The 15688-nt window shown below is 52.9% G+C and overlaps 1 protein-coding gene across 13 annotated transcripts; it reads right to left on the minus strand.

Annotated features, from left to right (window-relative positions):
* Positions 1 to 9628: 9628 nt before the first annotated feature.
* Positions 9629 to 15583, minus strand: SPATA32 (spermatogenesis associated 32). 13 transcript variants are annotated; one of them, XM_054255930.2, is made up of 4 exons: positions 15516 to 15583; positions 11650 to 11704; positions 10865 to 10904; positions 9630 to 10580 (listed from the first exon to the last, which is right to left on the minus strand). In XM_054255930.2, the coding sequence occupies exons 2-4, from the start codon at positions 11652 to 11654 to the stop codon at positions 9750 to 9752; spliced, it is 876 nt and encodes a 291-aa protein (XP_054111905.1). In that variant the 5' UTR covers positions 11655 to 11704; positions 15516 to 15583; the 3' UTR covers positions 9630 to 9749. The 13 variants fall into 13 exon arrangements, with proteins under 13 accessions (XP_054111907.1, XP_054111905.1, XP_035159110.1 ...); XM_035303219.3 differs by having other exon boundaries at positions 15497 to 15583; XM_054255931.2 differs by lacking the exon at positions 15516 to 15583 and adding an exon at positions 12614 to 12637.
* Between the last annotated feature and the right edge of the window lie 105 nt (positions 15584 to 15688).

The raw sequence follows: 15688 nt of genomic DNA on the forward strand, positions 1-15688 counted from the left end.
GATCAGCGTCGGCTCCGTGCCTGCCGCTGCCACCCGCAGCCTCTTTCGCTCAGCAAACGCTTTACTCGTGCAAGCTCTTCGTAGCAGGCCTCTGCAAACCAGCGGGCGCCGGGGAGAAGGGCTGCTTCTCCACTGGAGTTGTCAGGGAGGGAGCCCCCTTGGAGGGGCGCGGAGGCTCAGGTGTCTGGCCCAGGATGCCCGCGGGAGGCCGAAGGGGGCGAGCGGGCAGCTGCGATTAGACCCGCCGGGCCAGCCCCGCAGCAGTTCTTCCGGCTGCCCCGCACTGTGTGCGCCAGTCCTGCCTCCTACCTGGGCATCTGGTCCCTTTTCTTTTCGCTCTGCCCAGTACTTAGTGACGCCAGGAGAGACCTCACTTTACCTCTCCGCGCGTCCCGCCTCCGTCTCTGCCTGCCGGGCCCCCGTTTCTTCCGGTCCCACACCCGCCCTCCGCCAGCCTGTATCGCCCCATCTGTCTGTCCCGCCTCCGCGCACCTGTCCCGGCCCTCATTGCGTGTCCCTCCGCCGCCCGCCTTGGCCGGGCCGAGCCGCCCTGGGCTGAGCGGGATGGTCGGGCTGGGGAAGGCGGACGCTGGGCTTCGCATCCTGCGTTCCGGGAGTTCCGGCCCCTACAGGTTAGGAATCTGATAGTAGGGGCGGGGCGCACCTGGGGCGGGCGCCGGGGAGGAGGTAGAGGAGGAGACGGTCCTCAGAGCCGGTCCTGGGGGTTGGAGGTGAGGGCGGGGGTTGTGAATGGCTGCGAGAGGCTCCTCCCGCGAGTCCCCGCGCCCCCAGCCCCGTCGGGGGCGCTTCTGCTTTGTGCAGTTTGTGCAGCGAGCTCGCCAGCTCCTAGTTGGAGAGGCCGCTGACTCGCGCCGCCTGGCAGAAGGAGGTAAGGCCCGCGTGGGAGCGCACAGAGCGCCCGTGGCCGCGGGACCAGGCGCACCCCTGCCCCTAGCCTGGGCTGAGCCGCAGAGCCCTCTCTTGAAGTAGTTGCTTGGAGAAGAGAGGCGGGGCGGCCGCCTCAGACACCGCCTGCCCCAGCCCTCTCTGTCTCACAGGCGCAGAAGCCAAAGCTGGGCCGGAAGCCCCTGCTTTGTCTTCGTCCCGGGGCAGCTTGGGGCCTAGGAAACAGACCCAGAATTCAGGGCTCTCATCTCTAGGGCAGGAACATCAGGAGTCCCTGCACAGAGCAGGGTCTGCTCCCCCGATCCTGGGCCCAGGAGCTGGTATGGTTGTGCCCACCTCATTATCTCCTGTGCCAACTCGGAGAACACAAAGTCCCGGCCCAGCAGCTTGAACAGCATTTCCAAGAACAGGGTCTGCAGTCCCTGGGGGCCACAGACCTGGCTGTTCCTCACCTGTCCTTGGGGCAGAGAAGGTGGAGGAAGGAGAGGAGGGGGCTTCCCCAGGCCAGGCCCATCCTCCTCCACCAGCCTTGCCCCTCACCCATGCACTGAGCCAAGTGGTGGTTGTCATCGAGGACACCCATGAAGTCACTGAAGCTTACGATTCGGTTACCTGGGGAGAGGGGAGAAGGAGCGCTCTGGGTGCCTGCCCCTGCAGAAGGCCTGCCTTGCAGATGTCTGGTGGCAGTTCCAGGTGTTAGAGAATCTAGTCCTGCCCCTAGCCAAGGGCAGACCCCAGTTTGAATGGGGGAGAAATGGCCATTGCCTTGGGGGTTCCCAAATCAGGATTAGGATAAATACAGCAGCAACATTTACAGGCCATGAGATAGGTGTGTTGATCAGGGCAGGCTTCCTGGAAGAGGGAACTTTAAAATAGGACCAGGCCAGAATTTTGTGGGAAGGGGAGGCATTCTTTTTTTTTTTTTTTTTTTTTTTTGAGACAGAGTTTCGCTCTTGTTGCCCAGACTGGAGTGCAAAGGCGCGATCTCGGCTTACTGCGACCTCCGCCTTCCAGGTTCAAGCGATTCTCCTGTCTCAAGCCTCCCAAGTAGCTAGGATTACAGGCACGCGCAACTGTGCCTAACTAATTTTTTTTAAAATTTTTAGTAGAGATGAGGTTTCTCCATGTTTGTCAGGCTGGTCTCGAACTCCTGACCTCAGGTGATCCACTGTGCCCAGCCAGGGGAGGTATTCTTTAGAAGAATGCCTGGAGGTGGAAGAGGACAAGAGGACAGTGATGGGGCACCCACCATCTAAGCCTGCCTTCCGCAGAGCCTCACACATCTCCTGTGGACTCAGCTGGACACCCACATTGCCCAAGGCAGCTTTCCTGCTGCACTGTCCACGGTGCCTGTTGGGCTGGAGCTGAACCTTTTGAAGATATCCTGGAAGGCTGAGGGTAGAGGGGGACAGGTGGCAAGACAAACCGCCCACACAGGAACCCTGGGAGCTGCCCACTCAAGCTCAGGTGGGACTGATGACTTCGCTCATTCCAACTCCCTCCTGAGTGTTATAAATTTTTATATATTTATTTTGAGACAGAGTCTCACTCTGCCGAGGCTAGAGCCCACCTCAGCCTCCTGAGTAGCTGGGATCACAGGTATATGCCACCACGCCTGGATAATTTTTTAATTTGTTGTAGAGGTAGGGTTTTGCCATGTTGCTAAGGATGGTCTCGAACTCTTCGGCTCAAGTAATCCTCCTGCCTTGGCCTCCCAAACTGTTGGGATTACAGATGTGAGTCTCCATGTCTGGCCTATAACTTTTAATATAAAGAATAACAGTGGCTGTTGTGTGTTGGTACATATTAAGTGCCCATTCAGTCCTCATGTCCAAAACTCATCTTTGAAAAACACTGGAAAATTCAAGGTCACGTGTCCAAGGTCATGTCTGGCAGTCTGGCTCTGAAGCTACAGTGCTTTGGAGCCCTGCTGGTGCCTGGCATGTAGCAGGCACTGAACATTGCTGATGATGAATAAAGTGATTCTGCTTGGAGGGGGCCCTGCCAATAATATCAGGACATGTTATTTGGGGGAGCATTGGGGCTGTGGTTTCTTTTGCCTTTATCCCTATGGTCCTAGACCCCATGAGGCAAGGGAACTCAGATCCTTCCCCACCTTTTTTTTTGAGAAGGAGTCTTGCTCTGTCGCCCAGGCTGGAGTGCAGTGGTACAATCTTGGCTCACTGCAACCTCCGCCTTCCGGGTTCAAGCGATTCTCTTGCCTCAGCTTCCTGAGTAGCTGGGATTACAGGCACCCACCACCACGCCCAGCTAATTTTGTATTTTTAGTAGAGACAGGGTTTCACCATGTTGGTCAGGCTGATTCTCAAACTCCTGATCTTGTGATCCGCCTACCTCAGCCTCCCAAAGTGTTGGGATTACAGGTGTGAGCCACTGTGCCCAACCTTTTTTCCCCCATTTTTTCTCCTTCTTTGCCTTCTTTTCCATCCTATTCATCATCCATCTAAATATCTGCATTCAGCTATCTACCAATCCATTGAGTTTTCCTTTCCTCCCTCCTTCACACACACACACACATTTTTGTGAGTCCTAGAGTTGCAGAGGTGAGCAAATCAGACAAGCATGGAGGGATGGTTGCAAACCCTGGCTTCCTGCAGTGACCCCAGCTTCAGGGTAGGCAATCTCTGTAGTTCTTTCCTGAGCACCCCCTAATTTGATTTCGTACTCCCAATCTTGGGGCCCTCACCTGCCAGCTGCTGGGGTGTCAGGGGCAGCAGATTCTCACCTCTCAAGCTGCCCAAGGAGTAACAGGTTGGAAAGGTCTTTGCACCTGTTGCAGAGAAAAGCCAGGGCCAGCCAGGTCTTACCCCAAACCCAGCCTCCCCAGGCCTGGCCTCCCATCCCTTCCTTCACCTCGGAGACCCAACATCTGGACCTGACTCTACTGGATGGGCAACCACAGGCCCTGGATTTCTCTGGCCCTCCTCATGGTGTGCTCAGCCTTTACAGTCAGGGCTGCTGCCAGCTCCGTCTGGGTCGGCCAGGCAGTGTGCAGCTGCAGCCTCCCTTTCTGCATCCTGCCAGCCTGCTACTCTGCTGGATCTCTCGTGAACAGCCTTTGAGGCTGCCGTAGAGGCCTTAGAGGCAGGGAAGAGACAGGGCAGAGGGGCCCAGCCCACTCAGATACTCAGACTCCAGGGTACCTAGGACCAGGCCTGTAGGTGTACAGTTCCACCTCCTCTCAGGGTCTTCCACATGAGGCTGTGCCACAGCCCTCTCTGCAGGGGACTGTAGGGGAAGGGCTAGGGCAGTGATTCCCCCACCCTGGGTGAGGGAAAAGGACCCTCCAGCCCTGGTCACCTGTTTGTTCTCGACGATGGCTCAGATCTCTTGGTCTTCTGCCCTCTGCTGCCTGAAAGGCAGAGTCACAGGCTCTGAGGCTGGTCCAGCGCTCCAGCCCAACAAATGCTAGTCCTGCCATCTTTTGGCAGAAAGTATGACCTGTCCCTCACCAGAGGCCCACTTCCCCCTGCCGATGAGCCTGCTGCTGCTCTTTCTTCTTCTGAGTTTCTGCCTCCCTTAAGGCATCTGAATTTGCAACTCTACTCTAGCTGCTGAGTCAGGATGGCAGAGACCCAAAGAGAGAAGCAGGTCCAGGGACCTGAAGCCAGGAGTAGGAGTGTAGGGCCCAGCCCAATACAAACCCACCTGCCATGTTTTAAAAATGCCCCAGGAAACTTAAAACACTTAAAAGAACAGAAATCAAGTAATGTGTGCTCTCAGGGAATTAAACTGGAAGTCAATAACAAAAGGATAGCTGGAAAATCCCCAAACACTCGGAGATTAAACAACACACTTGTAGGCTGAGCATGGTGGCTCACGTGCTCATGGAGGTGCACTCTGGCCTGGGTGACAGAGCGAGACTCCATCTCAAAAAAAAAAAAAAAATTAATCCAGCACTTTGGAGGGCCAAGGTGGGCGGATAGCTTGAGCTCAGGAGTTTCAGCCTGTGCAACATGGTGAAACCCTGTCTCTACAAAAAAAAAAAAAAAAAGCCAGGCGTGGTGGTGCACACCTGTAGTCCCAGCTACTTGGGGGACTGAGGCAGGAGATGATTTGAACCCGGGAGGTCAAGGCTGTAGTGAACTGAGATTGTGCCACTGCAGTACAGCCTGGGTGACAAAGGGAGACTCCCTGTCTCCCTCTCTCTCTCTCTCTCATGCTCTCTCTCTCTCTCTCTCTCTTGCTCTCTCTCTCTCTCTCTCTTGCTCTCTCTCTCTCTCTCTTGCTCTCTCTCTCTCTCTCTCACACACACACACACACACAAACTTTTCAAAATAATACATGGATCAAGGAAGAAATCTCAAGAGAAATTTAAAAACATTTCAAACTTGATGAAGATGAAAATACAGCTTATTCAACATTTGTAGGATGCAGCAAAAGCAGTGCCTAGAGGGAAGTTTATAGTGTTGAAAGTATGTTTTAGAAAAGGAGAAAGATCTAAAAGCAATAATCTAAGCTTCTACCTTAGGAAACTAGAAAAAGCAAATTAAATCCAAAGGAAGCAGAATTAAAATAATAAAAACTAGGGCAGAAATCAATACATTTGAAAGCAGAAAATCAACAAATAGAGAAAATCAACAAAACAAAAAGTTCTTTGAAAAGATCTTAAGACTATAGCCAGGCTAACAAAACAAACTAAAAATGGAGGAAAGACACAAATTAATAATATAAGAAATAAAAGGTGGGGTATGAAAGATGGAAAAAGAATAGAATCTAGACAACAGAACTTACACAATCCACAACTTTAACTCAAAATAGATCATAGACTACACATCTATAGATTTCAAAGACATTCAAAGGATAATGAGGGAATGTTATAAACAACTCTATGCCTGCATACTTGATAACCCAGATGAAATGGACCAATTCCTTAAAAAGCACAATCTGCCAAAACTCCCGCATGAAGAAACAGACAATCTGAATAGGCTTGTATTTATTAAATAAATTGAATCAAATCAATGATAATTAACACACTTCCAAAGCAGAAAGTAGCAGGAACAGATGGACTCACTGGTGAATTCTACCAAACATTCAAGGAAGAGATTATATCACTTCTGTACAATCTCTTCCAGAAGATAGAAGCCAAGGGAATATGTCCTGACTCATTCTATAAGCCCAGCATTGCCTTAATTCCAAAACCAGAAAAAGACATTGTCAAAAAATTAAATTAACCAATCAGTATCTCAGAAATATGATCACAAAAATCTTCACCAAAATATTAGCAAATTTAATTCAACAACATATAAAAAGAATTACACATAATGACCAAGTGGGTTCATGTGGGTAACCTCCCCATATAGGCACCGAGGAATGAGAGCTAAGCAGAACCCTGGCACAGTTAGGGCCTGAGAAATATCTCACTTTATAGTGTTACTACTCAGCTATTTCCTTTTATACAATCCTTTACATAACCATATATTAGTTTATAGAAATAGGGCTTGACGAATCCCTTTATATAATCCTCTATATATAATCATATAATAGTTGGTAGTATGAGTGCCTAAAGAATATTTCCCTACATATATACCTATAATTATATCTTAGTTCATATCGGAGGAATGCCTAGAGTGGACACAGTACAGAGAATTAAGGAATAAGCAGCTAGGCTGGGTGCGGTGGCTCACGCCTGTAATCCCAGCACTTTGGGCCTAGGCGGGTGGATCATGGGGTCAAGAGATCGAGACCATCCTGGTCAACATGGTGAAACCCCATCTCTACTAAAAATAAAAAAAATTAGCTGGGCATGGTGGCGTGTGCCTGTAATCCCAGCTACTCAGGAGGCTGAGGCAGGAGAATTGCCTGAACCCAGGAGGCAGAGGTTGCAGTGAGCCAAGATCGTGCCATTGCACTCCAGCCTGGGTAACGAGCGAAACTCCGTCTCAAAAAAAAAAAAAAAAAAGGAATAAGCAGATTATAATTGGAAGAATGCCTAAGAGCAGACACAGTGCAAAGCATGATTTAAGGGAAAAACAGTTATATCAGGACAAGAATCCATGGCCCAGGTGGCAGCGTTCAGTATCGTAAAGATGCCCGCTGTATGGCAGGCTTGGGGCAAGAGCCACTCCTCCTGATAAAGAAGTTGTAGGACCCTGCTCCAGTTCTTGTGGAAGGCTGCCCTCAGAACAGCAATTCACCTTGGTGACTGTGAACTTTATCAGCTCTTTCTACTATGCTGCTACTATGCTGCTCGAAAAGCATCTTCCCATAGAACCCATTGAAAGCTGCCAGAAGGTGGCGGTAACCTTGACAGCTCTGTCATTGCTATGTGACTTAAAGCATCCTCCTATAAATCTTCTTAGAAGTAATTTGCCCATAGATAGAAGTATTAGGTCACCTTCAAGCCTCGGTGACCTAATGGGGGTGGACCCCTTACTGCACACGGCCCTTGACTTCATGGGAACGGGCCCCTTGCTGTGCACTGTCCACCTCCTGGCCTAGGTGACCTAATGGGGGTGGACCCCATGTTTTATTGCTCACAACTCTATCACTATCCTTAAAGATGATTTCACTCACTGCCCTGCCCCCTAACCTACACACAATAAATACTCATGCTTCTGGACATTCGGGGCCTCGCCTGACTCTATAGGTGGCGTGGCCCCCCCCAGCCTGGCTGCGTTTTCTTTGTACTTCTGTGTCCTGTCTCTTTATTTCTCGGATCCTGCGCCTCAGCCCAGCATAAGGCTCACCCCACGACCCTGTGGGGCCCTCAGCCCTACAGGTTCATCCATGAATTCAAGGCTGGTTCAACGTTTGAAAACCAGTTAATAGAATCCATCACATCAACAGCTTAAAGAAGAAAAATCACAAGATCATAAATATAAATGCAGTAAAAGCATTTCACGAAATTTAACACACATTAATAATAAAAACTCTCAGCCAATCAGGAATAGAGGCCAGGCTCAGTGGCTCCAGAGTAAAGTGCTCTGTAATCTCAGAACTTTGGGAGGCTGAGGTGGGTGGATCACCTAGAGTTAGGAGTTCAAGACCAGCCTGGCCAACATGGTGAAACCCTCGTCTCTACAAAAATACAAAAATTAGCTGGACATGGTGGTGGGTGCCTATAGTCCCAGCTACTTGGGAGGCTGAGGCAGGAGAATCGTTTGAACCTAGGAGGTGGACAGAGGGGTTGCAGTGAGCTGAGATCCCACCGTTGCACTCCAGCCTGGGTGACAAGGCGAGACTCTGTCTCAAAAACAAGAACAACAACAAAAAAACCCATAGACTGTAGAACACCAACTGGGAACCCGTGTGAACTGTGGACTTTTGGTGATGATGATGAGTCAGCTGTAACAAATGCACCACTGCAGGATGTCCATATTGGGGGGAGGTTGTATGTGGGTGGGGACACAAGTACATGGGAACTCTGTACTTTCCACTCAATTTTGCTGGAAACCTAAAACTGCTCTAAAAAATAGTCTATTAATTAAAAACAACCTATGGAAAGATGAGTCCTGAGAGCCCAGTGATGCTTCTGGCCCAGCCCCCACTGCCCCTAGACTCACCTCGGCAGTTCCTCCTTGTCCCTCCTTCCTGTCTCCTGCAGCTTCTCCTAGCCCTGGCCCACTCTCAACTGCTCACCCCTTCCTAATCCCACCCTCTAGGCCCTGGACGTTTCTCTCCTTGGCCCCTCCCAAAGCTGGGCAGGCTCTTGAATATGCACAATGCTGGGCATTCACTTAGAAGGGAACCTGAGCCCCGGCCTTGGGGTTTGGGCCTTGGCCTTGGTGAGGCCTCCCCTCCCCCTTCCCTCAGGCTTCCATCTCCACATCCCTGTCCCTCTGTGCGCTCTGAATCCCGTTCCTTCCTTTGCTGCCATCTCTCCTCCGCCAGAAGCCAGTCTACGCTGCCTGTCCTCAGGCCTCCAAGGTCAAACCCTGGGTGGGAGGCGTGTGTATTGGTGTGTATGTTTTTTGTTTGTTTGTTTTTCTTTTGTTTTTTTGCGATGGAGTCATGTTCTATTGCCCAGGCTGGAGTGTAATGGTGCAATCTCAGCTCACTGCAACCTCTGCCTCCCAGGTTCAAGAGATCCTCCTGCCTCAGCCTACTGAGTAGCTGGGACTACAGGCACATGCCACCACACCCAGATAATTTTTGTATTTTTAGTAGAGTAGGGGTTTCGCCATGTTGGCCACCCTGGTCTTGAACTCCTGACCTCAAGTGATCTGCTGGCCTCTGCCTCCCAAAGTGTGGGATTACAGGAGTGAGCCACTGCGCCCAGCCTTGTGTGCACGTTTGGTACATGTGATGGTCACAGGCACACGTGTGTGGCATGTGCTGTTTCCACCGTGTGTGAGTGCTGTATGTGTGGTGTGCTGGGCAGCTGGTGGTGTCTGTGTGCACACATCTGGGTGACACAGAGCTCTCTCCTGCTTCTGAGATATTTCTAGCCCCAGCCTGTGCCCCCACTGGAGGACCAGTCCTTTGGCCTCATTTTCCTCCACTTCAAGCTCCTGGACACCATCCCTTCCCCATGCCAGGCCTTCCCCACGAAGAGAGCAAGAAGAACCCCCACAGACCCACTTTCCCACCTGCCCAGACCCACACCAGGAGGCTGTCTCTGCAGAGGATCCCAACACCTCCCTCGCCTCAGGCCAAGAGGAAGCCTCATTTCACAGTCAAAGAAACGGAAGCTTCAGAGGACACCCAGGTCTCCCTAAGACCAGCCACAAGTCTTTCTGCTGGCCTAGAGGTCTGACCAGGAGGGACTGAAGAGGAACTGACCCTTAAAAAAACTGAGAGCAGGACACAGCAGCCAGGTGGGCTCCCTGGCCCAGGGGCCTTTGCACAGAAGTAGGAGCTGATGACCAGCACTGGAGGCTTTATTGGTTCTTGCCTTCCTGACTCCAAGATTTCTGTGAAGCTCCGGCTTCACGTGTTTTTTCCGGCCGGGTCTCTGCCTGCTTTTCTGGCTCTTGATCCTCTGCAGTGGTCAGGACAGGTTCTGTGGAAGGCTCCGGAGCCTGATGGGCTGGAGCTTTTATCATGTGTTCCAAAGTGGGCAGGTCCATCCTGCTGGAGCAGGCCACGGCCAGGGAAGATGCAAAGGTGACTAGCTCTGTCAGGCCAATGGGTGGCAGGAGATCTGAAGGCAGGAGGGGGCTTGGTGGCGCCTGGGAGCTTGCAGCTGGAGGAGCTGAGTGGGTGTTGGGGGTCTGGAGCTGCTCCTTGGAGCGCAGGGCATTGGTGGTAACAGCCGCCCGGCCAGGGGCTCTGGTGAGCTGGCTTGGGCTGTTGTTGTTGAGCGGCGTGTGGATGGCCCGCTGCAGGCTGTGCTCTGAGGCCTGGATGAGCTTGTTTGCCCAGAAGAGGTGCTTAGAGGTCTGTGCACTGATGGAGCAGTGATTGGCGGACACCTGTTTCTCCTCCGTGGAACTATGGTGGCTTGAATTCAGACTCCACAGTCTGAAGGTCTGCGGCACGGGCAGCCCCATGTTGGAGTGGACGGATTCTATCCTGCACAATGGTTGCAGGAATCCTTCGAAGCCAGCCTCCTTGTTCCACTTGGCTTCTGTGTCCAGCTCAGCTTCAGGCTTGAGGGCTGGGTATAGCTCTGACTCCAGTAAAGCCGGCACTGGTTCCATCTCCAGGTCTGGGTCTGGGGCCAGGTCCACTTTGGGTTGGGGCTTCTGCTCTAGCACGTCTGCCTCTAGCTGAAATGTGTCACCTCAAAGCTGAGGAGGCAGGAGCTGGAGGTCCTGCCCCTGAGGCCCTCCCTGGCCCCAAGTCCCTGCCCCTCCCCTGCCCTGGTCTCCCCCCATCACCCCCTTGCCTACCTCCTTTCAGGGACCTGCCTGATGAAGGTGTGTGTGTGTGTACCCTCACCGGCCTGGTACTAGGGTCCCAGAACTGTCAAGGGTAGGGGCTGGAGGGGACTTAAGGAAGAGCCCTGCCCCTTGCCTATCATCTTCCCATAGGAGGACACCCCTGTTTTTACCTCCTGTTCTTCTTGGATCTGGTGTTGACTTAAGTCATCTCTAGGACAGAAGGAGACAGAGTGGGTGATAGGGATCCGTGGGGTGGGTGGCAGCTTCACGGGAAGGGGTTCTCTGGGCCCTCAAAGCCCTCTGCCTTGTAAGAGAGGCTGGCACGATGCCCCTGCCCCCAGCCACCGTGCCACCAGCTCATCCACTCCCCTGGTGTCCCACTTCTGCTGCCACTAGGAAGTCTGGAGTTGTTTTCTGAAACTTTAGTGAGTTTAGGAAGCTCCTTGCCAACTCATGCCCCCGCCCCCCAAAGAGGAATCAAGTTGGTTGGAGGTAAGGCCCAGGAACCTTCATTTTTATCAAGCATTGCAGGCAGGCTAGGGCAACTCATTTTGAGGACTAGTGCCCAGAACACTAGTCCCCAGCAGGGGCGCCCCAGAACGATGTCCTCCCACCCACCTGCCACTCCTTCCTCAGTGCCTGCCCACCCTGCCTTGGGCAGCTCTGTCCTCGAAAGCCAGGCAGCTCTCAGGGGTTAGTCCCATCCCGTCCCTGGGTGTGCCCCACCACCCCTCCACTTTCCTCTCATGCCAGGGGCTAAGGACAGAAACAGAGGGGTAGGGTAGATACCCCATGCCCTCCCCAGCCTTTTGGCCTGGATGCTGCCCCTGGGGAGGTTTTAGAAATGACAGAAGGGAGGGAGATCCTAGGCTGGGGGATTGGTGGTGTTGAGGGTAAGGCTGGAGGTCCTGGAGGGCTCGGGGGAGGCCCAGTGATGATGAGGGATGGTTCTCACTGCATCTCTGCAATCTCCACTGATCCTTTGCTGCAGCATGGAAATCCATGGGTACCTGGCAGGGGGAAGGAGGTGAGTGCAGGGAGCTGCAGGGTAGGGGACAGTCCGGGAGGGATTCCGGAGCCGCCACCTCCTCTCACCCTCGCTTTCTCTCTTCCTGGCTGCCGTTCCTTCACTGTCCTGCTCTGCCCTCCTTGCTCCTTGGCCTATCCTCCAGTCCTGCTTCCTCCACTCTTCACTCTTTGCCTTGCTGCCTCGGAGGCTCCCTGTTCTGTCTCCATCCCCCAAAACTGTGACAGCTGACAGTACCCCAACCATGACCACATGCTTCTGTAGCTTGGGCACTTTAGCTGCTTCATCTCATTGATTCAACGCAAAAAATTAGGACAGGTCCATTGGCCCAAGGCCCCTTCGCTGATCATAGCTGCTGTGATGACTTGAATGCAGGTTTGATTCAAGAAACTCTTAACTCCCCAGGCCTACCCACCCCCACTACTCCCAGGAGCCTGTAACTACATGGAGTCTCCATCACATCCCATGAGAACCTTCCCCATCTCCCCATTCCTGCTCTTCTGCCGGCTTTTGCTCTCTCTGGGTCATCCATCCCTGACTCCAGGCCAAGGCCTGCAGCCCAGGTATGTGATCTGAGGTGATGCTAGCACCTGTCTGATGATTTAAGAACTCAGATCACCCTCTGCAGGGGAGACTGACTCCTTGGGAACATCCCCCAACCCCACACCCCCTTCCTGGAGGCTTGTATATATATATATATATTTTTTTTGAGACCGAGTTTCACTCTTGTTGCCCAGGCTGGAGTGCAATGGTGCAATCCCGGCTCACTGCAACCTCCGCCTCCTGGGTTCAGGCAATTCTCCTGCCTCAGCCTCCTGAGTAGCTGGGATTACAGGCACATGCCACCATGCCCAGCTAATTTTTTGTATTTTTAGTAGAGACGGGGTTTCACCATGTTGATCAGGATGGTCTCGATCTCTTGACCTCGTGGTCCACCCGCCTCGGCCTCCCAAAGTGCTGGGATTATAGGCATGAGCCACCGCGCCCAGCCGAGGCTTGTATATTTTATAGCAGAAGCTGTTTCTTCACCCTGAGGGGGTGGGAAGCACCAGGCTGTCCTGTTCTCTGCTCCTAGGGCCATGCATAGGGGTTGATGGTGGGGCCATCATCATGACCCTGCCATCATGCAAGGTGGGTCCCCGTCAGCCTGGGGTGTGGCAGGAAGTGACAGCCCTGGCTCTGGCTGGGAAGAATCACTCCCAGGATTATACTGGAAGGATGAAAATGTGCTGTGGTCTCTTCCTAGAGATGTAGAGGCTGGGGGGAGGGGTCCTTGCATGGCTGGTCTTGGGATAGGGACCATCTGCTTTGGGGGATGTATCAGCAGAGTGGTGGGCTTTGGGGCACCACCATGGACGAGCCCCCAGTGGCCAGCTCAGTGGTCTCTTCAGAACCCTGCACCTACCTCCTTGATTATCATGCTTCCCTGGCTTCCTCATGCATCTCCCTTCTCCCTCTCCAACTCCCCTGCCCCAGGTCCTGCTGTTTCCCAGGCTTCTGACCTGAGGGCCTTTGCTTGCTTTACAAAATGTCCCTGGTACTTTAATCAACACTTACAGCCTCAACCCCTCCATAAAGAGCAACTGGGTATGGACAGGAGAATAAATTACTGTGGTATGAGCCTCTAACAGCACTAGGGGCTGGGAGAAAAAGTCAGAAGTTTACTTAACTTGGGACCTCTGTGCCTGACTTGGGGATGTTTTATTAGGGATTGAAGTGACATTCTGCAGTATATGAAATAATTTCTTTTTTTTTTTTTTTTTTTTTGAGACAGGGTATCACTCTGTCATCCAGGCTAGAGTGCAGTGGCGTGATCTCAGCTCACTGCAACCTCCGCCTCCCAGGTTCAAGTGATTCTCCTGCCTTAGCCTCCCAAGTAGCTGGGATTACAGGTGTGTGCCACCATGCCCAGCTCACTTTTTGTATTTTTAGTAGAGATGGGGTTGACCATGTTGGCCAGGCTGGTCTCGAACTCCTAACCTCAAATGATTTGCCTACCTTGGCCTCCCAAAGTGTTGGAATTACAGGCGTGGGCCACCGTGTCAGGTCTAATTTCTTAATCAAGTTCACACCTTGTATGTCCAGACTCTTAAGCGTGGCCACCACAGTTCTCCCTGTCTGACCCCTGTCTTCCTTTCTAGTCTCTCATCTGTCTGTATCCTACTCTCCTTGCCCCATTCATCCTTCATCCTTTTACCCAAATGAGAAACCTGGGTCATTTGTGACTCCTCACTCCACAGCACCTGCCCATCCTACCCCTGATGCCCTCCTCATCTCCCAGTACCAGAGCCAACACAAACCTGTGGCTTCCTACCCATTGGGACTCGGTGCTGAGTGCTTTGCCATTCAGTCTTCATACCTACCCTATGCCCAGGTGGCCCCGACTCTCCTCTCACAGATGAGGAAACTCGTATGAGGCCACACAGCTATTAACAGCAGCACACAACCCGAAGGCAGGTCTGGCAGGCTCCACGCTCCTGGATGCTGCTCACTGCACTGTCTTAAATCTCTTTAGCCCTCCAGCAGGACCACTGCAACCATGTCCCCTTCAATCTGGAGTTTTCAATGGCCTCAGAGTGAGCCTGCTACATCACACTTGCCTCTAGTCACCCCCCAGACTCCATGTGGCCTCTTGGTCTGATCTCTACCTTCATTTTTCATCTCTTGGCATCCAGCTTCCTGTCCCTCACCCTAAGCCGAAGATACCCCAGAGTATGGCAGCCCTACTGCACCCCGTGCCTTTGCAAATGCTATTTCTCATACCTGGAAAGCCTTCTTCTGGCAAAGTCCTACTCTGGCCTGAAAGCCCAATTCAAATCATCAGTGTAATCCTCTCCATGATAAACCTGGCAGTCCAACCTATGTTTTACCTTACAGGCGTCAGCCACTGCACCTGACCTCTGGTTAATTTTTTAAGACAGGATCTTGCTGTGTGGCTCAGGCTGGAGTGCAGTGGCACCATTTTAGCACACTAACTTCTGGGATTCAGTGAGCCTCCCAGTTCAGCCTGCCAAGTAGCTGGGACTACAGGCTCATGCCACCACACATGGCTAATTTTAAACATTTCCTGTAGAGGACAATGTCTCGCTATGTTGCCTAGGCTGGTCTTGAACTCCTGGCGTCATGTGATCCTCCCACCTCTGCCTCCCAAAATGTTGGGATTACACGTGTTGAGCCATCAGGCCCGCCTAATTTTTGACCATTTTGAATGCTGGCCCATGCCCTTCTGGGAGAGAGGACTCCCAAAAGAAAGCCACCATCTGAGTCCCTATGGTAAGGGGAGACCCAGGGGGCTGGGGGCTCATTGGTTCAGAGAAGAGTACAAGGCACCAAGGAAGCGCTCAATGAAAATCTTTTGAAGACTACCGCTCCTGCCTGCAGCACCTCGAGCATCAAGAAGGGACAACTGGACGTGATATTTTGCATCTGCAGTTCAGGATAATTCATGAGTTGTTTACTGTGCACAAGCCCACTGCTCCTTCTGTGGTCTCAGAACCCCTTCCAAGAACCGCTAACTCTGCAGCGCCTACCCCAAGGCGTACATGCGTGTCCGTGCGCGCACCCGGGTGTGCACCGCGCAGGGGTTGAGGCTGGGAGCCGTAGTCAGGGATGTCAGGTGGCCTTTGGCGGGAGTCAGCCTGGCTTTCAGGGGCCGGGGGTTTGGGAACAGGGGAACCGGCCCTGGTGGATTTCTGACCGTCTCCTCAGCGCCCCGCCCCCCTCACTTTCGCTTTCCCCCTCCCGCCCCCGCCCTCGGGCAGCCGCCCGCTCCCACCTGTCACCCCCATGCTGACCGAGGCTCTGTTCCGGAGGCGGGGAGCGGGCTGGTGGATGCTACCTCTCCGCCTTCAGTGTGCTCTCTGGCCGGGGGAACTGGGGGGCGCCGGAAATACTAGGGGCGCCGGTGCCTGTGATGTCGCCTGTTCTGTGACGTCCCCGCCGGCCAGGAACCGCATTTAGAACCCAT

This window comes from Callithrix jacchus, chromosome 5, assembly GCF_049354715.1.
Source record: "Callithrix jacchus isolate 240 chromosome 5, calJac240_pri, whole genome shotgun sequence".
NCBI classification, from domain to species: Eukaryota; Metazoa; Chordata; class Mammalia; order Primates; family Cebidae; genus Callithrix; species Callithrix jacchus.